Source organism: Meriones unguiculatus, chromosome 9 (genome assembly GCF_030254825.1).
Source record: "Meriones unguiculatus strain TT.TT164.6M chromosome 9, Bangor_MerUng_6.1, whole genome shotgun sequence".
NCBI lineage: Eukaryota > Metazoa > Chordata > Mammalia > Rodentia > Muridae > Meriones > Meriones unguiculatus.
In genome coordinates, this window is record NC_083357.1 from 26851661 (window position 1) to 26878988 (window position 27328).

The 27328-nt window shown below is 43.8% G+C and overlaps 1 protein-coding gene across 2 annotated transcripts in view; it reads left to right on the forward strand.

The window, feature by feature from the left end:
* The window catches only part of Ptprg (protein tyrosine phosphatase receptor type G), a 684542-nt gene that overhangs the window by 147364 nt on the left and 509850 nt on the right, over positions 1–27328 (forward strand). For both annotated transcript variants that reach the window (XM_060390946.1, XM_060390947.1), the window contains exon 2: positions 26287–26391. In XM_060390946.1, the coding sequence (XP_060246929.1) occupies positions 26287–26391 (105 nt within the window). The remainder of the gene's footprint in view (positions 1–26286; positions 26392–27328) is intronic.

Below are 27328 nucleotides of genomic sequence, written 5' to 3' on the forward strand. Positions count from 1 at the left end.
GATGTGCTTAATGGCAGGTAAGAAAGGTGAGGGTCAAAGCAGTGAGGGAACAAACAGATGAGGAAGGCAGTTAGAGATCTAGAAGTCAGACCTTCCCAGAGAACTAGAGCCTGGGTTGTTCTGTCTTCCTGTGGATGGGATTTGACCATGAGTCGTTCTTGATGGGCACAGTGCCGTGTGATGAAATGTTGTATGCAGGTCTACTGAAAGCAGGCCCGATGGCATGAAGCAGCATCCCTTGAAGCTTGTCTTGCTGTGTTTCATGCTGCTATTCCAGGCTAGAATAGATGGGGTAATTCATCATGTAAGGAAACCATAATTCTGGAGACTGGCAAGTACAAGACAGTGGCTTAGTATCTGCCAGTAAATAGGCCCTTGTTGGGTTGATTCAAGGTGGAAGGGCAAAGAAAAGAAGATAGGAAGGGAACACACACACACACACACACACACACACACACACACGCACATGCACAACAGCAGAGAGAAAAAGGTGTCAGTCATCTTGTTAAATTTATGTTTGTTTTATGGGTATGCATTTTTTGCCTGTACATACATGTGGCATATGCGTGCCCAGTGCACGTGCAGGGCAGGAAATGCATCTGATTTCCTGAGCAGAGTAATAGATGGTTGTGAGCTACCACTGTTCTCAGTGGGTACTGGCAGTTGAGCTCTGGTCCTCTGCTAGAGCAGCAAGTCCTCTTAGTGCCCAGCCATCTTCATATAAAGCTACTCTATCCTAACTAACTAGTCTCCAAGACGGGGTGTCAGTTTGTTCAGTTGAGTGATATGCCAGGATCCAATCACTTGCCACTAGTTCCCTTCTGACCCCTTTGCATTGTACCCCAGCTTCTAGCACATCAACTCTGGGGGCCACGTTCAGGTTGCAGCAAGGCATCCTGCCCAGTGAAGAAAGGACAGTCCAGAAACAGTGGGTTCTGATCTGGAAGAGGAAGCAAGTCAGATATAAGTGGGGAGCCAGTAGAAAAATGGGCATCCATTGAATTCACTGGAATTAGAATGGGGGTTTTGAGGGCTGGGGATGAGCTCCAAGCTCAGTCCCCAGCACTTCGTATGCCCTGGAATCCCAGCATTCAAGAGCTGGAGGACAGAGGAGCAGAAGTTCATGTTTAACTACATAGTGAATTCTTTGCTAGCTGGCTATATTAGATCTTGTCTCAGAAGAACTGGTGTTGTGGCTCAGTTTATGCCTAGTTTTGCTTTCCTTTAGTTTGATACTGCAAAGTGAAATTTTTACTTTGTTAGTTAATAACAATTAATAAATGAAGTTTCACGTGTGTCTGCTCACTTTGGTTGGATTGTAAATAGACTGCTGCTTCTCTTTTCCTAAGACTGGAAATCCTGGCACAGGGCTGCTCAGTCTGTAGCTATTTAATCATGAATATGTTGTTTTCTGTTTTCAGTAACTGTGTTAAGGTACCAGGCCACATTTTGAGGGAATGAAGGTAGTGTTTTAGTTTAAGTGGTTTGAAAGGTAAGTACTACAAGAATATTACTTGAGAAGCAGGCTTGTGTGTGTATGTGGGGGGTGGTTAACGTCAGGGCATAGCCTGAACCTGAATTAGAATTGTTCTTAGCATCAGACCATGGCCAACTATTAGGATGCCCCCTTCCTTTTTTCTGAGAACGATGTTGTAGAGGTTACATAGTCCATCCCTTATTTGGTATAATGTTTGACGGTCTGACAGTGTGTGGTAACACACAACTGTTTCGTTCCCAGTATTTTATCAGGATCTACAGGAAATGATGTATTTACAATGTCTGGTGGATCTTCTACTCCCTCCCCCACGTCACAACATCATCAGTTTCATGAACGGCTCATCTGTAGAGATACCTTTGCCCGAAGTGGCTGAGGTTTGTGCTGTCCCACCCTCCTCATGCAGCCTGCCGTAGGCTTCTATTTGAAATAGAAGTTTGTAAATTCTGGGGATCAAGTAATGGGCAGACCCCATGGTTCCTTTGTCATACATCCCCACCTTTCTGGATAAGATATCCTTGCTTCAATGTGGGATTCATAATACAAGTTGGGGAGGGAGCAAAAGTGAGGTCTGGAGAGATGATGGCTCAGGAGTTCGAGCCTTTGCTGCTCTTGTAGGAGGATCCCAGGCCAGTTGATTGTACCCACGTCAGTGGACTCAAAACTATGTGTAGCTCAGCTCCAGGGAGTTCTATGTCTCTTCTGGCCTCAGGAGCCTGTACACAAGTGCCATATAGTCACATGCGCATTCACATAAAATAAAATAAAGGGGCAAGAGAGCAAACATAGTGATTACTGGAGCATCTGGCAGAAATGTATCATCAGTATGTGCAGACACTCTTGTGTTTACCATAAATTAAGTATTCTGTAAATGGAAAATGCATCTAGCTCTCTGGACTTCTACCTTGGTTAGAAGGTAGAAGTTCTACCTTGTCACTTTCCCCTGGTGATCACCCAGGCGAACTGTGAAATGTTTTCCCTGCCCAGCATCATGTGTCTTGTTCAGTGTCTTATTGGCCTGGAAGAAGCTTAAGATACACAATTTCCAGTGTTAGTTCTACTGAACACATGCCCCTTCCCTTTTTTTTTTCATCATTGTGAAGCTGATAAAGTGTTGGTCAGGGTTGTCTAACATCTACAGATATAAATGTTTTTCACATATATCTACAGTTTACTTACCATTTTGGAATAATTAGGTATGTAGGGAGGTGTAGAGTTCATGCAGAGGACAGGCCAACTCCTTATCAGTGCATATTGCCTGTCTGTTGCGTGATTTTGAGACTTGTGTGTGCACAGAGTCCTGTGCCACGAGACTGGCCCCTTCCGCACAGCCCAGCCCCTCCTCTACCTGTGTAGGTTGGTGTGCAGTCTTCCAGCCAGCTTCACTGGGAGGTTGCCTTCAGTGTAAGGGGTAGCCCCTCACCTTTTCACTCTCCAGGGGAACTTTTTTACTGTTTCTGTTTCCGGGCTTCTGCAGAGTCAGTTCTTAACCCTCTTTGGCATAAGTGCTCACGTCCACAATTGCGGGCTGACTGGCGAATGTATGAACATTAGGCTTTTAAAGACACTGCAAAATTCTTCTGCTCTTCCAGTCATTTTTGTGACCCGCCTTGCCTGCAGCTTATCCCCACTGCTTCGTACCAGATTCTTCTTCTATCCTATCTGTTCTGAGAGGTCTGTGGTGATGTTTCCAGATGGCCCCAATGTGCTTCCCCAGGGCACAGGCTGAGTGCTCTGTTGCCTTCTCTTCACAGCCACTTCTTCGTTGCTCCACCCCCTTTTTTGAGACAAGGTTTATTTAGCCTTGAACTTGTTATGCAGCTGAGGATGATTTCACCTCTTGTTCTGCCCAGTTCACGAACCCCAAAAGACCAGGAATAAACAGACCCCGCTGTAAATACATGAGGTTCTTTTCATTGTAAATTACAAGCTGCAGCTTGCGCGCCCCCCTCCCCCATCGCTGAAGTGTTGGGAGCCGAGCGCTCCATGCTCAGGTTAGTTGAGTGATTTAAAGATTCTGGTCCATCCCAGCATGCCCAAGGCAGGGACCATTCCTGCCTGGCAAGCATCTATTGGTCAAAATGCTACATTTTGAATTGATTGGCTATAGGAAGTTCCCCAGACCATACTGACCTGGTGTCCCTCCCTAGGGGGATGGGCCATTTTCCTAGCAACTGTATCTCTAGTGGGTGGGGAAAGAATGCAGTAAGGCTGTCCTTCCCCTCAGGGCATTACTGGACTTCTCCACCCACCTACTTCAGGCCTTAATTAATAATAGCTGCTAATTTTGAATCTTTTGGTCTCTCACTCTCAAGTGTTGGGATTACAGACGTGGCCACCACGCCTGTGTAGGTCACTCTCCGGGCTTGTTTCCATCGCTCCCCACCTGCTGTTGGGGTGAGAATTCTATGCAAAGTCGAGATGGTAGTCTTGCAGTTTTTATTATTTTCATCTGAGAGTTTGCTACTTCATTGTACACCAACACCTTTCCCAGAACAAATACTCACTTGGGATGAAGTCTTCTTCCTCTTTTTCTCTCTGTGGTTCCTGCTTTTGTTGATGTATATTGAAAGCAAAAGCAGGCATGGTGGTGAACACCTTAAATCCCAGCACTTGGGAGGCAGAAGCAGGCCTATCTCCAAGTTCAAGGCCAGCCTGGTCTACAGAGTGAGTTCTAGGACAGCCAGGGACAGACAGAGAAACCCTGTTTCTAAAACAACAAACACACAAGCACAACACTCATCTCCAATCTTCTGGTGCAGAGAATTTTCTCTACTCTATAAATGTTTCATCTCACAACCTCTGAGTCTGCAGACATTTTCAGTTTCCTTTCTGTGTGAGACGTGAGGCTGGTGTGAGATTTCCCTTCCTTGTTTTAAGCCTTCGACACGCCATTGATCCAGCACCATTTATGGCGAAGTGTCTCCTTGCTCCGTTGAATGGCTTCTGTGCCATTGTGAGTTACAGCACAATCAAGGACCATACTGCGTGGCTCTTTGTGGGGTTCACGCTCTGTTCCATTGGTCTGTGTGCTCACACCACGCAGTCTGCATTACCTTAGCTACAGAAGAGCTCCGAGTAATTTTCCTTCTTCCTTCTCTTTGATGGAGTCTCCTTTGAAGACTTGATTCCCTAACCCCACCCCCTTCTGCTTTATTTTTACCTGCGATGGGCACTGTGTTCCTTGAAAATGACCTCAGTGCTCTTTGAGAAGGCTCCTCTTTCATGTTGCTGGTTTCCTGAAGGCCATTCCCAAAGGCCTGGAAACGTCTGCTTATCAACTCCTTGGCTTTTTCCTTTGTCTAGAATCCAATGTTGAGCTGGATGGCAAGGGGCCTGCAAAGGGGCAAGTGCTTTGATCCTTGGGTTGGGATAGGCCCCTGGGGCTAGCACCGTGGGATATTCATGATGTAGATAGCAAATAAGGCACCATGGAGTGGTGGTGGGGGCAGTTTGTGGCTGCCTGCAGTGGCTGGGAGGGGACACACCTTCCTATGGTTTTTCTTTCTTTCTTTCTTTCTTTCTTTTTCCTTACCTTCCTACTTTAATCTTAAGTGCTCTGGGCCAAATACTACACCTGTGTCCTCAGAGTCTGTTCCCCTGCACTGGCCTGGCATGGCACTTATCTTCAAACTTCATTCAAGTCTCATTAGCATGGTTTATGTGTAGCACCTCTATCTTTCCTGCTTATTGGTTCCTCGCCTCTTGAAAGCACAAGGCCTCTTGAATCGCTGGGATTTTTCTCACCAGGGATTGAGATGTGTGAGAGTGATTGGTGGAAAATACTTAGAATTTAGGTGTCAGAGATTTATCTGCAAATACCTTGATTGGGAATTTAAATGTTTATTTTCTTTCCTGTGTGCATGTATATGGGGGGGGGGGCAGAAGTTGATGTTTCCCACCCTATATTTTTGAGAGATTGTTTCTCACAGAACGTGGAACTTAGTGTTTTGCCTGGGTTGGCTGAGGTCTGCTTGCCCTGCATTGGATTACAGGTGCGAGCCCACCAGCCACTGATGTCTGGCATTTTATATGGGCGCTGGGAACACCAAGTCGGGTCCTTGTGCTCCTGTGGAAAGCACTTTACTCACCGAGCCATCTTCCCAGCCAAATGACAATGATTGATTGATTGATTGTGTTTTTTTGAGACAGCTTTGAGTGTCACGAAACTCTCTGTAGACTAGGCTGGGCTTGAACTCACAGAAATCTTCCTGCCTCTGCCTCCCCAGTGCTGGGACTAAAGGTGTGTGCAGCTGCTGCCATTAACTGGCTACCAAATGACAGTTTTTTAAATAATGGAAATGAAGTGATGTATTAGATTGCTCACACATACACACATAATTGTGTGTTTTGGTGATTTCTTTCCCGGGGTACTTAAGAAGCTTTCAACTCCATTTAATCCAGTAACCACTGCTCCAAAAATTGCTTGTATTGATGGCTGAAGTTGTACTGCTTATTGGTACTCGGTTTTCTCTGGAAATCTTCCGGTAGGCCAACACTTCTGAACTTCCATGTTAAGGTACTCCTCTTGCTGACAGCTCACTTGATATTGGATGATGTTAGGTGGTCCTTTAGTGCTAAGACTTTAAATTTCATGGAAATGAGCAATATTTTTATTTTATTTTCCATTTGGGGGTTTATAAAAGTACCAACTCCTTTTTGAAGAACTTTATGGCTGAGTAGCTCAGATTGGTCTCCAGTCCAAATCCTCCTGCTCCCACCTCTGAAGAACTTCAGTTATAAGCACTGGAGGCCCAGCTTAGTACAAACTCCCTTTGAAAGACTCCCATACCTTAACATCCCAGGCCTATTGATTATTGGTACACAGGAGAGAAATACACCAAAATTTGAACAGTGGTTATAGTTATTTTTATTTTCTTGTTTATGCCTTTTATGTACTCACTCATCTATTTAATGTACTCTGCTTATTAATGTACTTTGCCTAAGTATGCTTCTACTGCAAATATTTATGGCTTTTATAATCAGAAAATGCTATTAAAAAAGAATTTACCATGGGCATGCCTAGTTGTGCGATAATAAGATTATTGATCAGTTCCACAGTCTGCCAGCAGGCCTTTCCATTTCATTTGCTGGAGGAGTGTGATTGCTCCCCTTATTTTGCTCCTTACATTTGTTTGCCAGGGTCTTCCCTCCTCCGCGGTTGATTTCTCTGACAGAATGCTGTGTAACCACCTGAGGGCCTGTAACTTGCTGGGCCCCTCCCGGGCGACCTGCCTGCAGGGGATGCAATCTGCTCTGGCAGAACCAGGGACTTGGCTTGCTGGGCCAGAGCCCACCAACTGTTGCAGCTAGAGTGCCTCAGCTGTTGTACTTTACACTGATTGTTATTAGCCATGCGGGCTTTTATGGTTCAAACCAGGCCACATCTGTTGTGAATCCTGTGACCTTCAAATGCAGGCCAGAAAGCAATGCAGAATGTGCTTTTTATCTCTACTCCTTCTCTGAAGATACTGTGTGGAAAAGACTTTGCTTTCTTTGGGATCCGTTAACAATGGATGTATGTTGTTGATTTGAGCAAATGAAGGCTAATGCTGTTCAGAATGTTTGTTAACCACGTGGGTCTGATTACAAGCTTGTTAGGTTTTTTTCCCTCCTGGAGCCTCCCAAAAGAACCATGCTTAGAGGTGCACTCACAGCATTGCATTTCATTTTTTCATTTCTTTTATTGTCGTTATTATTTGGAGATAGGGTCTTATTCTGTAACCAAACCTTGTGTTGAACTTAAGGTCCACCTGCCTCCACTTCTCAATTACTGACTGTGAATTAAGACTGCTGGCTGTAATCACATCAGAAACTAGCGACCTGGGCATTTAGAGCTTTGAACCCAAAGGGACATTCTGTTTTAGAGAACTGACCCGAAGTTAGAAGAAGGCAACGCTAAGATGAGTATTTGTGAGTTGGGCACCACAGGAGTGTCTAGATTTGGTGTATGTTTAATTTTGCTAGTTCCTCACATCATAAGGAAAACGTGTGTAAAGTTGAGGGGCTGTGTCTACTTGACACCTGGAAGTGTTTGTGATTCTTGCAGAGTCATCTGTGTTTGTGAGGAATGTATTGGTTACTGTTACAGCAGTAACACATAAGGTAGAGTTGTTCTCTGTGATACCTCTGTGTCCTTCCAAGTTTTCTCCCTCCAGCTGAGCTCTATCCTGCTGCTTTCCTCTGTGTCAAGCGAAGGTGGCAGGGCCTCCAGATGGACTTAGGAGCCTTACGTTTTCAGTGTTTCTCTAACGAGGAGGACAGGGAACCACTTAGTGCATAAAAAGACTACCCTAATCCCCATTGAATTAGTAATGTCTTAAATAGAAAAAGTGCAGGAACAAACTAGTTTCAAGTTTTGGATTTGTGGGAATGAGGTAGTTAGAGAACCAGCCTGGGTTCCATTCACCTTTGGGGCAGGAGCATATAGGGGCTATATCAGGGACAGGATATAAAAACTGGCATTCATTGCCAGGCAAGGTCCAAACAGGTGTGTCTAACCTATGCCTTGTCGACCACATGTAGTCCCAGACAGCTATGGTTATGGCCCAACACAAAACCATACAGTTATTTAAAACATTATTATTTTTAATTTTTTTAAGGCAGGGTCTCATTATGTAGCCTTGGGTATCCTGGAACTCACTCTGTAGACCAGTCTAAAAGCTCACAGAGATTCATGCTCCTGCCTTTGCTTCCAAAGTTCTGGGATTAAAGGCATGTACCACCACACCTGGAGATTCCGCAGTCCTTGAACGTGAACTTTGTAGATGACACGTGGGGTTGCAATGTCAGAAGGTTGGCTAGCCAGTTGAGAGCAATGCATTCTATACACGGCTTCTTTCTGTTTTCTTTCTACTGTTCCATTGTCTAACAAAAATACATGGAGACGTGAGGGTGATCAGAATGGCAGAATAAGTGCTTTGCTTGCTCAAGGGCCTGAGTTTGATTCCCCGACACCACAATCTCTTCCCTATATTCAGAACATCAGGGTGTGTATGCACGGTTGCACTTATGGAGGTCAGAGCGTCATCACCTATCTTCTTTGATTGCTTTCCAGGTTCTATCTAGGAGTATCTCTGAACCCAGAGCTCACTGACTCGGCTACTTTACTTTGCCAGCTCTCCTCTGGGGTCTCCTTTCTAAATCCTGAGTGTTGGGGTTGATTATAGGTGGGGCATCGTGCCTGCCCAGCATTTACATGAGTGCCTGGATTGTCAACCTTTAAGCCTTCTCTCCATCTCCTCAAATACCGTTTTGAACATTTAATGAAAGCACAGATTTGATACACATTCTACCGTCTTTTCCTTATGAAGTAACTTAAGTGCTGTGGCCTGTCTTAGCACACGTAGCCTGGGTGGTCAGCCACTTCATATGGGGCAGCGTGATTCGCAAGGCTTCATTCTCATCCCCATTTCTCAGTTGAAATGCGAACATATGCCTGCATGGAATGTTCCCTTCTTCTGTTTTAGGGAAGCTGAATTGTTTTCTCAGCAGTTCGCTGGCGTTAGCATAATGCCTCCCTGTGTAGGCTGTAGTGTTAGAATTCTTTTTGCAAGCCTTGTAATAATTTTCAGGAATTATCACTTTTATTATAGTGTATTTGGTACAACCAGAAAGTGTTTTTTATTCAGTGTGAAGTGTCTGAAAAGGATAGTCAAAACCACGTTGTGTTTTCAGTGGGACACAGGGTTGGGCATCTAATTGCTCCACGGATGCTCCAGGCTGGGTATGTGAATTGTCCAGGACTGACATTTTGTTTGGGTCTTTGTATTGTATATGTTTTTAAAAGATCTTATGCTTGCTCTCCAGGGTTCTGGAGAGAATGTGGAGCTCTGCCTGTCTAGCGGAGGAACATCTGAGTATTGTCACATACAATGTCCCTTGACCATTCTGGCCTTGGTGGCTCAGTTTGTTTCCTGAGAAGGATGAGAGGATTTACCCTCCTCTCAGGAGCAGGAGATGGGATGTGTTGTGTGCTGTGTGGATTCCGCGCTCAGGCCCCACCTGCTCTGGTACCCAGGGCCATAAAGGAGTGTAGATGTTACCATAATCTTTATCGATGCACCCACAATCTACAGACATTTTTTTCCCATTCAGATATTGATTCCATCATATTGAACATCAAAAGATGTGTTAACTGGACAGTAGTTAGTGCAGGGGGACTTTGAAGCAGGTATTTGCTTTATGTCATAAAGATGGAAATTTTAAAAACTCTAAACATATATTGAAAAACCTTTTATTTTATCACTGTGTCCTGTTTTATTCTGGCTTGAACATTTCTTTACTTTGGGAAAATTACTTTGTTCATTTTTAAAATTTGCATTTGGGACAGGTGTTTTGCTCTGTAGCCCAGGCTAGCCTTCATCTGTAATCCTTCTGTCTCAGTCTCCAAGTGCTGGGATTCCAGGTGTGCACCACCAGGCACAGCTGCAAAAGTATTAATTAATTTAAACAGCTACCGTGTGTGCAGTGCTGAGGATCGAACTCAGGGTCTTGAACAGGCTAGTAATCAAGAATCTTCTGTTAAGTGAAACCTGCGCTTGTGTAAGTTCTGCTAATAATAGCTCTTGGTTCAATTTTTTTGTCAAATTTTCTTCTTTTTTTTACATATTTATATATATATATATTTTTTTTTTTCAATGCAGTTTATTCAGGAACCTTGAACAATCATCTGACCCTGGGGAAAGCCAGCCCACAGCTTAAATAGCCTCTGGGTAGCCAACCCCAGCGTGCCACGTGGGCAATGCAGATAGGTCCACATACATGGAAGCAAGCCAGATCCTCAGCCTTAGCCAAATGTGGAATTGTTCGTGACAGAGAGCACTCACCATCGGGAAGGTGGAAGGCGAAAACCAGCTCCATCTTTAAGGCATAGCATTACGCAGCTCTCTACAGTTCCCCCTTTTTGTTTTAGACGCATCAGGCAAGAGTAGAGGTCTGATCTCTGATATTAGAAATAAATTGGGACTCTGTACTGATGTTCATTTGCATTTGGGACAGGTGTTTTGCTCTGTAGCCCAGGCTAGCCTTCATCTGTAATCCTTCTGTCTCAGTCTCCAAGTGCTGGGATTCCAGGTGTGCACCACCAGGCACAGCTGCAAAAGTATTAAATTAATTTAAACAGCTACCGTGTGTGCAGTGTCATCCACCCAAAGAGCATCAGACCCGACCGATACCTTTTTCTCAGAGGCGGGACCTGGGGCATCAACCCGCATGCAATCAGACATGTTCTTCTCTGGGTCCAAAGCGGCTGACCCTGAGTGCAGTGCTTAGCCTCGCATCCTGAGTGTAACATTTTGGCTTTTTATGGTAGCCAACCATGCTTGGGGAGACTGTCCTGCTTCAATGGCTGTAAAGGCCTGAATGGTCATGGCTGCATTATGCTGTTGTGAGACTCTAATCTTGCATATATACCACAGCCAACACCAGAAGGCCTGCTAACGCTCCCATGCCCGCCCATTCCTTCAGATGATTCATGGCTGCAGCAATCCATGATGATAATCCTGTGGCTAGTCCTGCGTCCACTCTGGTAGAATTTACTGTGACAATGGCCACTCTCAGCTGCTCCATCGTAGTATCGAATTCTCCAGTACAATTACCTAAAATATAGCGCGACAATTGTTTAGACAGATTTGCAGCACAGGAAAAATTCTCATGTTATATGCTAGTGACTCAAAGTCCAGCATATTTTCATTGACAGCCAAGTTGAGCGATTTGCCATAGGGTATCAATTTGCTCCTGCACGAGGTCAATCCTCTGATTGAACACCATCAAGCTTCCTTTTAGTTGAGCATTAATTCCTTTTTGTACAACTAAGGCATGAGCTACATTGGCTAAATGATTATTCAGGGTCTGAGCAGTCTGCCCAGTATGACTCATGGCTAATGCCCCGGTGGTAGCTCCAACAGCCGCCAATGAGATGGCAGTAACAATGGTGGCTGTAGTCAAATTTTCTTCTTATGTGTTTGCGTGTGTGCCTGAGATTATGTATGTGCGCTACCTGTGCTGGAGGTGGAAGAGGTCAGACTGCCTTTACAGGGGTCTGGGAGCGGCTGTGTCGGTGCTGGGAACCGAACCCTGGTCCTTTGCAGGAGCGCTCAATGCTCTAGGCTCCGGAGCCTGTCTTTCAAGAGCACACCGTCAACCACCAGCGCATTTCAGTGTTGTTGCTTTCTTTTTCCTGGGGTGCCTAAACTTGGCATGCCACAGTCCTCTTCTGCAACACTTAAAACTTCCCGTGTTTTGTTTTGGTTTTTTAAAAATCCTCCTGTAGTTTTGACTGTCACAGAATGCAGTGATCAGAACATGAACGGACCAGTGAAAAAGAGATAGCTGAGTCCTCTCTTCATCTCTAAAACTCTCCCATGGCCCTGGCGGTTCACGTAGCAGGTCCTTGCTGGGACTGAGGACGTGGCATGCAAGGCTGAATCTGTGTGGTGTCCTTTGTAAGTAACAGGGAAAACAGTGCTTCTTTGCAGATCTCCCAGGATCTGTGACGCTGCCATTTCTTCCCACTTGTTTCTTGTAGCTGTTCATAACAAAGGTACTGCGTGCCTGATATGTGGCATCTTACTCATCTGTGTGAAATTCAAAGGCACAATCTGCTTTATTCAATTTTGCCTGATAGTGAAGCCCCCAAAGATATGGTTTCCTCTTGCCATCAGTCATTTCATTTTAGAAAGAAGCCTATTTCCTCTCCAAGCTGCAGTTTGATTGACTAGGTTACATAGTTATAAAACTATTTCAATTCCAAGTGGACAGACACCTTTACTAGAAATTGATTTTGCTCAGCTTTGTGTATACAAATAGTTACAGGGATATTGAACTGAAACTTTGAATTTGGGGCCTGACCCTTGCCAGCTATAAACCGCATTTCCCTTTCACTCTGGGGGGATCTTGCAGTATCATTGGCCTGAGCTGTAGGGTTCACAAAAAGCAGGACCAAGAGACAAAACATGGGACAAGCCCTGTCACCGAACCACTGCTGTTTCTTCATTGGAAAATGACATTTGCTTAAATAACTGCCCCCCCAAATCCTCTCAGACACAAAGGATTTCTCCTTCTAATTGTTCAAGAAATTGCTATTAGAGCTATTTAAACAGACTGAGTGATAAGCGCTTAAGCCATCTTGATGTGATCTGGCAAAAAAAAAAAAATTACATAGTTACAGTTTTTTTTTAATTAAGTCATTTTATTTAAGATTCTAATAGCACTTTTAAATTATTTTCCTTGAGAGTTGTATTGTGTTATTTCAAGTTAATAACTCCCTTTCAAGCAAAGCAGAATGTGAGATAGTTTTCTAGGTGATTTCTTGCTGCACTGGAAGAGAACAAAGCTACTTGTCCCTGCTGGCATGTGGGCCAGCTTAACACCTCAGAGACATGGAGACAGCGCAGATGAACTTGTAGCCTTGGGCCGCTCTGACTAGGAACACTAGCGTGGTTGCCTGGCAATGTTAACCAGTTCCTTGTATTTTATTTTTCTTTTAAATGTCTTGGGCAGATCTACATCTGTTGAATCAAAAGATAAAAAAAGAAGCCAATGAGGCACTTATTTATTAGAATTTGGGGAGAGATCCATGCGTGTTGGTGCACGCCTGTGATCCCAGCATTCTAGGAGGAAGGATCTCTGTGAGCTTGAGGCCAGACTGCTGTACAAAGTGAGTCTAGGGCACCCAAGGCTACACAGAGAAACCCTGTCTCTTAAAAACATAAAAAAGGAAAGAAAGGAAGGAAGGAAGGAAGGAAGGAAGGAAGGAAGGAAGGAAGAAAGAAAGAAAGAAAGAAAGAAAGAAAGAAAGAAAGAAAGAAGGAAAGATTCTAGGTGAACCATGGTCCTGTGGCTCAAGAGAGAGTCTCTAACAGTTGGCCATTTATCCTTCACTGTCCTTTGGGATGTGTTGCCCTAGATCTCATTTATTAGTCTTTATCTAAATGACTTTCCATCCATGTTCCCTTAGGCATGTTTAAGCAGTGATAAGGGGTTTTGAAAAACTGCCTACCCAGGGCCTGGACATACAGCTCAGTGATAGGAGCCTAGAGCCAAGTTGCAGTTCACAGCACCCATGTGACCCCTCACAACCACCTCTAACTCCAGCTTCAAGGAATGCGATGCCCTCTTCTGGCTTCTATGCCACCTGTGTGCTCATGGTAGATGGCCACGCACTTAGGCACACAGAAACTTAAAATAAGTCATTGGAAAAAGAAATCCTGCCTGTTGCTCCTGTGGAACCTGCAACGGGGCGCTCTGGGTCTCTGGACTCGAGTGTCACGTAGGTTGCTACTCTTCTTGTTTGAGGCTACAGCTTTTAGGCGTTTTAAAAAATATAGTGTTTATTCTTTGGGAGTTTCATGTGTATGTAGTGTATTTCAATCATATTCACCCCAGCATCCCCTTTCGCTCTTCCCAGAAAGCCCCACCCTCAATAGCAGGCCCTCTCTTAAAAACAAAACTAAAATCCAACCACCGAGTCCAGTTAGCACACGGGGCCTTTCGTGGTTTGTCCATCAGAGGTCGCATCTCTGAAGAAAACTGCCTCTTCCTCCCCTGCAGTCATCGCCAGCTAGGGTGGGGGCTCCCGTGCTGCTCCCCAACCCGCACTGGAAAGCTGACTAGCTTGATCTTACACAGGCAGCTGTAGCTGCTGTGAGGTCATGAGTGGTTCAGTCAGCAGGACACATTCACAGCAGCCTCCTCACACCCCCGGCTCCTGGAATCTTTTTCTCCTTTTCCTTATGTTCTTTGAGCTTCAGGAGAAGATGGAGTGGTGTAGACATCCCATTTATGGCAGAGACACCGCTGGAGATAGTGATTCTGTGGTAGACTCTGGCGTGGTACACTCTAGCAGTTGTCAGTCTCTTTGTTGGTCACTGCCCACTTACAAAGGAGATTCTCTGATAAGGTCCAAAAGCTTGACTAAGCCATGCATGTAGATTTATTTTAGAAGCAGTTTGATACAAGATTATACCTCACTTAAAAAAAAAAAAAATCTGGTATTATTATTGCTTCTTTCTGTATTTTTTTTTTTTAAATTTGAAATTGTGTGTGTGAGAGTGTGTGTGTGTGTGTGTGTGTGTGTGTGTGTGTATGTATGTATGTCTGGCATGTGTGTATGCACGGATGTGTGTATATCTACACACATATGCATGATTGTGTCATGGTGTGGTGAAGGAGCCAGAGGATGACTTGCATGAGTTTGTACCTTTCTTCTACCATGTAGGTCTAAGGAATGGAAGTCAGGTTGTCAGGGACTGTACCCACTGAGCCTTCCACCCCTCTTACTGCCGTTTTCGCCTCCACTTTTCGTTGCTTTGGCGCTCATCCCCTATAAAATGTTGCTATGTATAATAAATTTATTTTCTTTTATTTTGTAGCTGTAGATATCAGACAGGTAGTGCATGCTAGGCAAGTACTCTGCCACCAAAACATACCCTAGGCCCTCAGCAATTCCTTTTTTGACCTATCCCACTTAGGTGAAAAGGGCAGTGGCGAGTTAATAGAAAAGAGAAGCTACGTAAAGTTAAAAACCAGGCGGGGCTGCATTTGCTCCAAGGAGTATATGTCTCCAGGATTTTCCTTCTGGAGATCTTCCCAGACTTCAACCCCTGGCGCACACTTAGTACGTTGGTCTGCCTAGGGGCGAGGTGGGGAGCTCAGCTTGTTCTATAGTTCTGGTGTAGCAAAGCACCTGTGGAGTTTACATTTGTAAGGGTGCTTTAAAATTAGCCCCTAGCAGTCCTGACTGAGACTGTACTACAAACCACTGTGTCCTGGCACAGAATATCACCTGCCTGACCCCTTCGGTTGCCTCCTGTGAGTTCGCCTAACCCTTCCAGGCTTACTTAGGTCTTACTGGGATCCTGCCTTCCTAACCGTCAGTGTCGACCCCTCCCCAACAATGGCCACGTTTCAGCCAGACTGGACTCCTGTGTGTATACATACTCACATGAATTTGTAGGTGAGCTTGCACTTGTGTGCACATCCATGGAGGGTAGTTGAATTTGCAAGGTCCTTGCTTTGTCATTTTCCACTTTTCTCTCACTCAGCCTGGAGGTAGGCTGGCAGCCAACAATCCCCAGGAATCCTGTCCCTGTCTTCCCTCTAGCACCTAGCACTGGCATGTGTGGTCATACTCATTATGCTGTGCAGGTACTGGGATTTGAACCTAAGTTGTCATGCTTCAGCAACAAGCACTTTCCCAATATGCCCGTCTTCCAGACTCCTAAACAGGCCTTTTCATTATTTTATTTTTCCATGGTTCCTCCTCCCTCTGCATGTCATCATCCAACCTCAGATTCTGCGCCTCTTTGTGTGAATGCTCTCAACTAACATACCCATTTTTCAGTGGCTCCAACACTATTCTTTGTATTTTCCATGGCAGCGTACTTTATATCTTCATGCTTGCTTTCCTGTGTTCCCAGATCATGTTCCAAGAAGGCACAAGCCCATGTACATTCTAATCTGTGGCCCTAGAAGTCCACAGTTGCCTGCTGATAACAGAAGGAATGGTGTGAATTTGTTCTACCTCTATTGTCTTCAGTAAAATAGTATCAAGGTTGCAGTCCACTCTGAATTTAATCCTCAAATCAGGTCAAGCTTTGCACTTGTAATCTATTAGTGGGGATTATCCGGGTGGATGTTTCGTATTTTGGTGGTCTGTTGTAGAATATTAATATTTATTATTTATTTAACTTCTAATTAAACAATGGTTATCCCTAAACCAGCTGTATACCCAAATCACCACACAGAATCTTGGATGTATTTAGTTAACCTAGAGCACAAGGCTGGACAATATTTACTCTATCCTAAACCTCCAAGCCCGCTTAGTTTCCTACCATTCAGATTTTACCCATTGTACTTTCTTTTTAGTCCTAACTTAGGTCCAGTTCATCTCTCCTCATGGTTCCAAGTCCTCTCCTGCTGATAACTCCTCTTCAACCCCCACCCCCACCCCTACCCCCATCTTTCTTTCTTCTCCTCTCTGGACCAGGATGTCCCACCCGATTCTTTCCATTGCTCAGCTTTGGTTGGTTGTTTTATTGAAAATACAGAGAACAAATGGTGGCATGTTTACACAAACTTGAGACAAGTAATGCTTAAAATAAACATCAGAATGCAAGTCCAGATGGAAACCAGATAGTGGGGTAGAGAAATCAGCATTTGAATGAACAAGGGTAAATTGTATACATTCCACAAGAACATTATACCAGCAGTGATCACTATTTTGGTCTGTTTCTTATTGATGTAACTAAATACCACAGAGTGGGTTTTATAGAAGGAATACAGGTTTATTGAGCTCTATTTCTGGTGGTTGAGAAGTATAAGAACTTGTTAATGTCTGGTGATTGTAATTATCTATTCAGAAAGGATTCTTATGTATGACCCCTATACCTCCTTCTAACCCCAGGACCATATGAACTTGGCTGCTGATGAAGACTGGGAGGCATTAAGAGCATAGACCTTAATAATCACTGTGTATCAGAATTGTGAATTGCTTGCTGTTGGCATATTTTGCTAGAGTTGGTTGATATGATGTCATTTTCAAATGGGTACTAAGCCACATGTAAGCTTTCCTTTTTTAACTTCATATAACTTTTTGTTCTATATAGAGCATATTTTAGTACCTCATATTTAATATGTTTGTATAGATAAGGTGACTCCTTAAAAAGCCCATGTGATGAAGATTACTTCTGGTAAATAAAATTATATTAGGCAGTAAGAATTATATATTTTAAACAAAAGAATGGAATGAAGAGAATTTATTAGTCAGTGTATCACCTTTCCCCCGCTAAAGTCGCATCATAACCATGTTGAGCTGTATTTGGCATGGGGTGACTTTCTTTTTACAGGCAGTAAGTCATGTTTGTATAGTTGTAATTGGATCTTCTGCACAGCATGTTAGAAAAATCACTCTACACCCTGAATACTATTAGGAACATGCTTTTATCTTTGCTACCAAAGAAGTCGGAAAAGCCTGTACAGCTAAGTTCTTTTGAAATGGTTCCATTTTAGTTTTGTGGTTCGTGTAGGTTTTTGCTGTTGTTATTGTTGATTTTTGTTTTGTGCTTTGAGAAAATGGCCTCACTATTAACTGAGATACTACTCTCTGGTGCCCCAAATGCAATTTTGTGAAAGATAGCTGCAAGAACAGGGGTGCCAGAGCAGTTTTAGAGCGCCTGCCTCCTTCTCTTGCACTGGGCAGAGGAAAAAGAAAACAGAAGCTGTAGTGCAGAGTCACCTCTGAAAGCTTGGGAACAGTGTCTGCCTCCAGGCTGTGTCTTCTTCCACGAGGAACACAGCTTTTTTTGAATAATTATTCCTAGACTGTAGTGTTTCCATCATCAGTTACATGACCCTCTGGACTGACAATTTTTTCCCCCCCAGAGCTGAGGACCGAACCCAGGGCCTTGGACTTGCTAGGCAATCGCTCTACCACTGAGCTTAATCCCTAACCCCTGACAGTTTTTCAAAGTGCCTGCTTTATAGGCAGCACTTTAGTTAGTAAAGTAGTGACTGATGGACTGGGCTGTGATGGCAAACTCAGGTGGCCATGGGGCACAGTTTCAAAAGGAAAATCCTCAAGTGCAATGGAGGTGCAAATGGGAGGTGTGGTGAGCTGGGTAACTCAAGGCCCTTGTCTTAACACATTCCTGCTCTTCACACATCAAATTGTTGACGTTGGGAATAAATGCCCGTTAGAATCACAGAAGCATGGGTGTTGGGTCTTTTCCCTTTTTTTCCCCCACACTGGACACACACACACATGCACACACACGTACTCACACACACCCCTACCTGGTGAAATAAAACATCCAGGTGGGTGGCTGTGCCCAGCATGGTGGCCACCAGTGTGTAAGCTCTCGCCTGCATTTGTCATTTTGTGGCTCACTAAAAATTCACAAAGAAACACCATAGCAGTAAATCAATGTTCGCCTCCGTAGCCTTGAATGTGACCATAATACTACCTGGGACAAGTCTTCATTTTCTAGCTTCTATTACAGTTGCAAGACTCAATTCTTTGGGCGCCAAAGAGTATTATTATAAAACAGGCCTGGAGAGCTGTTCATTTCACCTCTGTCCGGCTCCATGAAGTCTTTGAAGCCAGGATTGTGTCTTTGTGGCAGGGAATTGTCTCTTTCAGATTTTTTTTTTTGCAAGGGGTTATCAGACTGTGGAAAGAGTCAGCTTTTGAAGTGTGCCATGTGTACCTCAGACCTTTCGCAAAGTATATCTCTAGCTTCTGAACTGAAACTATGGTGGAGTTAATTATAACAGTGGTGTGGCTCTAATTTTTCAGGCCTTGATTTAAAAGACAACACATTCTGCCTTTTGGAATCTGGGTTATGTTCCGGTCGGTCGGGGTTTTGCTCCTTTACCTGACTTTCAGTTTTTATGAGGCTGTTTTGTGTCTCTGTTGCTCAGTAGGACCTAACACTGCCGGGTGATCCCTAGTTGCCTAAAATTGCCTCTGAGTTCTAGTGATTTATTTTACTTAAAAAGGAATCATGGCTCTGTGTTAGGTCTCTTTATCATGTTAGACAATGAAAACCACTTCTTTGTAGTTAGGACAATAGGTGCATTTGAATATGATGAAATAGACAATCTGCTGTAATAGAAGCCTTTGTATGTGAGGTTGGTTTGGTATCACACGGCAGCGAGAGCAGCCCGCAGCACTGTGGCTGCTCAGAGGTACACTTCTCCATTCTGCTTTTTTGGGACACCCACCAAGCACATTTTACCACAATTAATTGAAATGTAGCACAAAGGAAATTTGAGACTCGTCAGAATATTTAATTACTTTTAACTATAATTTGATACATTTGCTCATTGTAGGCACAAAAAAGATAAAGATATATTCATTTCAGACTATTGTGTGGAGTTTAATGTTCTTAAATGCTCTTTAAAATTTAGAGAAAATTGTGCCTGATTTCATCAGACTTGAGGGATCCTTAATTTGTTTGTTGTATGAGGAGTTATAATAGACACAAACAGCCTGCTTAACTCCTTGCTTGCCACTGTAAGAAATATACGTTCTGCAGATGAAAATGAGAGGGCCTGTTGCTTAACTTTAGTGATGGGTGGGAGAGCTTGACTTTCTTGTCCTTGCTCTATCACCCTGTGTCATTCTCACTCGTGCGTGGGGGGACCAAAATTGCTTTGTGTGGTGTTTCAGTTTTGAGTTAATCTCTTCTCCCAGACCCCTACATTCTTGAAAATGCCCTAGAATTGGGCATGTAGTTATCCCTCATGGCAGCGCATGGGGTGTGTGAACATGTTTTAGAAGGAATCTGTTCTTATCACATACCCAACTAGTCACTACTGCTGTGTAGCCTTTGTTTCTAATGTGACAAAAAATGATATTAGGTAACTTCTCATTGTTAGGACAAATACCTAACAATTTGAATGGAATTTGAATGGAAGAGAGGTTAATTTTTGTTTGTGGTTTCAGAGGTTTTAGCTCATCAGTAGCTAACTCTCCTTTTCCTGGGCTCCTGCTTCATGGCACTCAGGAGAGACAGACAGACAGACAGACAGATAGACAGATAGATAGAGATAGAGAGATAGAGATATGGAGATTCAGAGAAAGAGCAACAGAGAGCGAGTGCAGAAGCTGGAGGCATAAGATTCCTGTCAAAAACATGCTTCTCACAAACCTGCTTTTGTCAGTCAGGCTCCACTTCTTGCTAGCTCATGTAGCTCTAAAGTCAGGAATGGTTCCAGCCGTTGATGAAGGGAATGTCTTCACGACCCACTCACCTCTTTAAGATTGGATCCCAGGGTTAGGGACTAAGCCTTCAACACACAAACATGTGAGTGTGTGTGTGCACATGCGTGCACGAATGTATGTTTTGGGACTTCCCATCAGATCATGTCAGAGCACTGACTCAGCGAGAGGAAGAGGACATTGCTGGTTCAAACAGGAAAGTCAGTGTGTGCTGTGGTGGTGCTTCTGAAATCCTTCCTTTCTTGCTGGGCATCTCAGACTTCGCTTCCTCAGTTACAGGTGCATATGCAAATATACTGATTTTTTTTCCCTAGACAGGAAGATGTCATGTGCTCTGTAATTTTAGTCACACTTTTACAGTTTGGGAAGAAGTCTCGTCATGACAACTCGGCCCTCTCTCTCTCCCTTTGCTTCCATTCCTTTAAATGTTTTTAAAAGTATTTATTTATTTATTTGTTTGTTTGTTTTGGTTTTTCTAGACAGGGTTTCTCTGTGTAGCCCTGGCTGTCCTGGCTCACTTTGTAGACCAGGCTGGCCTCAAACTCACAGGCAGCAATCTGCCTCTCACTCCCAAGTGCTGGGACTAAAGGTGTGCACCACCACAGCCAACTTGATTCCTATTTCTTAAAGTCTCAGAGACACTTGCTTCCCTTTAACAGTGAAACTTAAGAAAAGACATCTGGGCCTAGAGAGGGCATTTCAATGGTTCTTACTGTTCAAGGCTCTTGCAGAGGTACTGAGTTTGGTTCCTAGCATCCAGGTCTGGGAGTTCACAAGTGCTTGCAATAACTCTGGCTCCAGGAGATTATGACATTGTCCTAGGGCCTGAGCAGGCAGCTGCGTACACTTGCCATACACACATACACATAAGGAAAAATAAAAGCAAATTAAAAAAAAACAACATCTATGTCAAAGCGTTACTTAATGTGTGGAAAGGAACAAAGCTTTTTGAGGGAAAAATGTTCATACAGAAATTAACACTGGAGAGTTAATGAAAATTTAAGTTCCTTCCCCCAAGACCAATTTTTGTGAAGCTCTGAGTTCTCAGAGCCCTCCTGAAGATGCAGTGAAGGAGTTCGGTAACACATCTGCTTTTATATTCCCAGAGTACAAACATTTATTCTTATAAACTGTGTCCAGTAGCTCTGGGAAATTAAATCACGCACACAGGAAACTGTTCCGTTGATGTCTTCAGTAATAGGTAATTCGTAGGATATTTTTATAGGAAGGGATTGGGCCTTTGGGCCTGGAACGTTTTTATCTTTTTCGTTTATGCCTGGAAATGAGGTAGACTCAGTACAAGTTCTGAGAGGAGATGGAGTTTCTGGAAACTCCCTGATGAAAACGCCTGACACTCATCTAGCTTTCTGCCTAGCAACCGAGTTGACTTACGATTCCTCCTGCTGAGTGAGATGTAAGCACCATTGGCTAGTTAATACTGTTGGTTTTCAAATCTCCACTTTCATCTTGTCAGGGTCGAGAGACTGGGATGATGGGAGTAGCTGGATTTGTCCCTCCTAAACCCATTTCATTATTACATAGGCAAGACTCTCAGAAGCCTGCTTGAGTTAGAAATCCCGCCTGCCCAGGTTGGCTGGCCTACTGCGATCTGTATGTAGTTGACCTCTTTCAGAAACATGTGTATCTGTGTATGCCACTGGGCTTCTGTGTTGTATACAACTGTTCCAACTATTTGGAACATTATATATAATATGACAGAAAGCCTTCGTATGCTTTCAGCTGTCAAATAACTTCATATCCATAAACCATGGGGGCTGGGTTGTGGAACTTGCTAGAGTTTATGTTTGCCTAACACCGTCTCCTCCTTGTTATTCAAATGATAACCATAGGCAGATTTACACTTATTGTCTGTTCTGAAGAGTGAAACTACACATTTTCATAAGCACGCTCCATTTTTAATTGTGTAATTAAGTTGCTGACATAAGCAAGTATGCAATTTCACATTAAGGTAAGGATCCGTAAAGGCATGCATTTGCATAATTTAATTTTCTGCACAGAAGATATTGAAAATCAATAGCATGATTCATAGCCAGACCATAGCAGCACCATGCTGCTGCTTGGCTGTTGGAGCTTGGGAGAGAACAGAGTATTAAAATTGATTGAATCTGGCATGCTGACTCTGTAGCTTTACTTGGGAACCACAGACTGTTACCATTTGCAAACCTCTGTTCCTTCAATAAAACATTAGGTTGCTTTATATAGTGTATATACATTTTGACTGCTATTCAAATAGTTTTTAAAAATACATTTAAACATCACCTCGTCTTTGGGTGAGAGATATTTGAGGTGAGGGCATTAAATCATTTTTCTCTTAGTTTACCCATGTGCCATCAATACGTGATCCCATCCTTATCTGGGGGTGGGATAAGGAATCGCACATAATGTGCAGACATAATAAAAAATAAAAGTAAATATGGTTACTTCTATTGGAAAGAATGTGGTGCCCAGCGAGAGAGTCACTGATCTTTTTTAGTTTCCTCCCCAAGGAGTTCTCAGGCCCTTCTGTCCTGCTTTCTGTTTTCAGTGTTTCCTCTTTCTGTTAGGTGAGCAGTGATTCTGAAAGTGAGGCAGCTGAGGCAAAAGGTGACTTTTTGGTTGTTACTCCCCAGTCTCCCTCCCCACCCCAAAAAAGATCTAGGACATTTAAAAATTATTATTTGGCTCTTAAATCTAGGAAGGTTTATGTTATTTATTTGTGATTTCTATTTTAAAAAATTATTCCTGGTTTGAGAATCAGACTTTGTTTACAGTGATGGTCATCTGTAGGTACATAACTTGATGATCAGCCGTTGAAGAGACTGTCTAAAGCAGTGGTTCTCTACCGTCCTAATGCTGTGACCCTTTAGTACAGACTCTTACGTTGTAGTGACTCCAACCATAAATTTTTTTTTGTTGCTACTTCATGAGTGTGATTTTGCCACTGTTGTGAATCATAATGTAAATATCTGATACACAGGATTGTCTGATACGTGACCTGTGGTTTCAGTATTCTATCATTGCCATTCGATGGCAGTTCACTCAAATGACAGAAGACAGTTTTATCTACTACTCAGTTCATTATAACTCTCCCACTCTACAGGTTCAAGTCTGGCTGTCTTCTAGTTGGCTCTGGCCAGGGCTTAATGCTGTCAAGAGAATTGACCTATCTGGTTTGCCTCCTGGCTTGGCTCCAGGCTCCATTGTTATTCTAGCTTCTAGAATAGCTGATTCCATAAGTATGGATCATCACCTAACCTTTTTGTTTTTGGAGAGCATGTCCCAGCATCCTCCTGGGCTTGTGTCTAGCAGTTCAGTAGGCAAGGTAGCCTGGTTGGCTGATACCTAGTGCTTGATTCCATCACAGGGTTTTTAAAGGGGGCTCAGTGGCTTAGGTCAAGGAAGGGCAAGCCCTCGTGTTGGCAGGGATAGCAGTGCCTGGGCATCTGTTTAGTCCACAGAAGATCCATCACTAGCATGGGTTCTGATTGGTACTGAAAGAGTGACTGTGTGTGGAGCAAGTTCCTATTATGCTGGTGCTGAGGGAAAGAGTCTCTAGAACAGTTCAGTTTAAATTGAGTAGAGTTTCCTGGAGCAGAAGAAAATAAAAAATGGTCTGTGAACCCAATAAACACCCAGAATGAGTTTTGAGAATCCATCCAGCAGGGAGCTCACACGCCATTTATAGAGCCAGGCGGGTAAGACACAGCAATCAGCTGAATGTGGGTGGCAGGAGGTAGCGCAGGACGAGCACAGAGCTTAGTCTCCATTACCTGGCAAGTGGAGTGAGTTTGGGATCACAAGGACACACTTATAATCCCAAAACTGGGGACATGGCATCAGGGGCACCAGAAGTTTGAGGCCATCCCAGGCTATATGAGACCTTGTGCTTCAACAAACACAAACAAAAAGTCAGCTTGGTGGGCTACAGCTGAGGCAGTCCTCCAGTTTGCTGGTCACACCTTTTATGCATTCTAGACAATTAACTTCCCTCATGTTCTGCATCCAGCAAGGGGTCAGTTAAGAGCTTGGAAGTGGGTTAGGTGCTCTGCTCACAGTAAGTCCTGTTATCTTCTGAAATACCCTCCAGGGCTCATATTTTACAGTCAAGGAAACTGAGGTAATGCTACGAACCCAAATAGAGTTGACACTTATTGCTCACATCCTCAAGATGCTGCTGTACTCATTGTCCTGATACAAAGAGGAAGGGCATTGGGGCGTCATATGAAACACAGTAGGTAGATACACACTGAAATATTTACCGTATGCACAGAAACCAAACTGGTTGTCCAGCATGGTTTAGTGGAGGGAAGCATCAGAGCAGGTTAGGGGTGGTTTAGTTTTGGTGTAGCTGAGAACTGTCCACCCACAGGTGCTCTGACTGGCTCGTCCACAGAATGGAAGGGTGAATTGGGTGGTGATTGGCCACCATTTCATTGTACATTACAGTGAGCAGCGACTTAGAGTTTTTAAATTTGTCATTCTGGACTAGTGAACACTTGGACATGATAGCAGGTTTCCTTCTGAATTGAACATTTGGAGTTTCTTCCATTCATATTGTCCTGTAAGACCTCATCACAGGAGCATCTGTATTCCAGCCCTGGTTGCAGGTCTTAAACTAGTCCTTGCAGTTGAGGTGTTTTTTCATTGGCTGCCAGCCCCAGTGATCAAAGGTGTGCCCTTTGATCAGACTGCGCCTTGATCCTTGGGCCCTCATTGCTGGCTTAATCTGAATTGAAAATATACTGTAGTTTCCCTTTGCTATTCTCACCTCAAAGTGAATGTACGTTTCTCCTAACCGTTTTCTTTCCTTCCTGAAAGCAGACTTGATTTTATTTGGGTGCATTTGAATATTAATACAGGCGGATGGTGTGTATTGCTTTGGAATCTGGGCACCTGTGATTTTTTCTTTGTACACATCTGTGCGTTCAGGTGTAGGCTCATCACTAGCAGCAATTTGCACCGGGTGGAGAGGCTAGGAGGGAAGGGTTTTGGATGCTGGAAGGGGCACGTGGAAATTCTATAGCAGTAGAGAATCCTTGTGCTTTTGTGGGGTGGACCGGAGTTTTCAGAAGTGTGTCACCATTCTGCGGTATTTTCTTCTGAGCATTGGCAGTGGAAGATTTTGTCCTTTGCTGTCTGTGGGACCCCAGGGGACTCTTTGTGAGCCTAAGGGTGTGGAAGAAGATAGGTGATCACCCTGAGGAGTCTCCTGCGCATGTGCGTGGTTCAGGGCAGAGGCCCTGGTTTTGATGGCATCTGTTTGTCTCTCAGTTCTGCTATGTGCTTTTTGTTGCCCTGGAGCCCAGTGAGTATCTCTGGACCGGAATCTTCCTACATGTAACAGACACAGTGAAGACTACATGTACCCGGGTAGCTTTTTACACCCAGAACACACATTTATTCAGGTAGTTAGAATCCAAAGCGTACGTTTTGGCTCTAAACGTGACCTGACCTTAGGCAAATAGAGGTTATTTCATTTCTTGAAGCTTATTTCTTGATCACTGGGACCTTTGTGTCCACATTTGGTGTTGTGCAGATTAAATAATATCAGTACACATACCTAGTAATCTCAGGAGGGAGGATGGGGGTTAAATAGGAATTTGGATGTGTGTGTGTGTGTGTGTGTATGTGTGTGTGTGTGTGTGTGTGTAGCCTGATCTACAAGGTCAGTTGCACGTTAGCCTGGGCTGCAGAGTGACCCTGTCTCCACAAACAACCAAACAAACTTGCAACCTAAATTCAAACATAACAGCTCATAGATGCTATTAATATGAATGGTAAATGTGTTAATGTTTTGCTTTAGGTTTTTCTACAGTATTTTCTTTTTTTGAGACAGGCTCTTACTCTGTAGTGCAGGCAGCCTGGGACAGGAGGCAACCTTCCTGCCCCAGCCAAGTGTTGGGGTTACAAGGCCTGAGCCGTCTCACAACACAACAAAAAGGAGGTTTCATGGAAACAGTTGCTAAGGTCCCTGCTTCTGTGTACGGCCTCGGCGTTTGCGTCTTAACATCCTCTCTGTGTCCCATCTCCTGATGACTCAGCTTACTGTGTTCTCCCTCTCTTCCAGCATTGACTGAAGGCTACGTGGGGGCCCTCCAGGAGAACAGACAGGGCAGCTCCGTGCAGATCCGCAGGCGAAAGGCTTCGGGAGACCCCTACTGGGCGTACTCTGGTGAGTCCAGCTCCACTGCTTAATGCCCTGGAAGGGTTAAAAATAAACACTCAGAATCAGGAGGTCGCCTCAGCCCTGTTTCCTGTTTGTTCAAGAAAATTTTGCATTGTTACAAGTTGAAAATATTGAAGCCTGCTTTTCCTGAAGGTTGTGAGTGGCTCTTTCCCTACCCGCTTTTCTAGTGTTCAAACCCTCCACTTCTGTCCCTGAAATGTTCTTGGTTTTTTGTTTGTTTTTGTTTTTTTCCAAGACAGGGTTTCTCTGTGTAGCCTTATGCTGTCTGGGACTCACTTTATAGAACAGGCTGGCCTCGAACACACGGAGATCCCCCTGCCTCTGCCTCCCAGAGTGCTGGGATTACAAGGCGTGCACCTATCTCAGCTTGAAGTGTTCTTGTTAATGAGTCATCATACCAAACTTTTGAGAGACAGTGTTGCCTTTAGGAGACAGTGTCTCTTAAGTCAGCTAAGCATTATAAATCATCAGGTTGCCAACGGGGTCTTTCTGCCATTTCCCAGGAAATGTGACTTTATTTTCCAACTCTTGTGCCATTCTCTATCGTCTGCCAAGCTGTTTTACTTTCCACTTTTGAGGCAGTGAAATGAGAAACCATTGTTACAATTTTAGTGCATATTACATCAGAAATAACTTTCTTGCAGTTATAGACCTCTCTAGATTATGCTCCCTTCAACTAACTAAAAAATACACTAGGTGGATTGTTATTTTTAAAAGAGATGTTAACACTCAAAAATTTATGGAAAATGGATCATAGCAAATTAAGGAGGAATACTCGAAGAAGACAGACCACTTTGAAATTACTATGGCACTGAATAATTCAAATTCCTTGTTTGAAAGAGCTTGGAGGCACGGGTATTATTCTTCATAATAAATCTATGTATTATGCAGTGTTGTTGCATATAGAATTGCTGCAATTCTC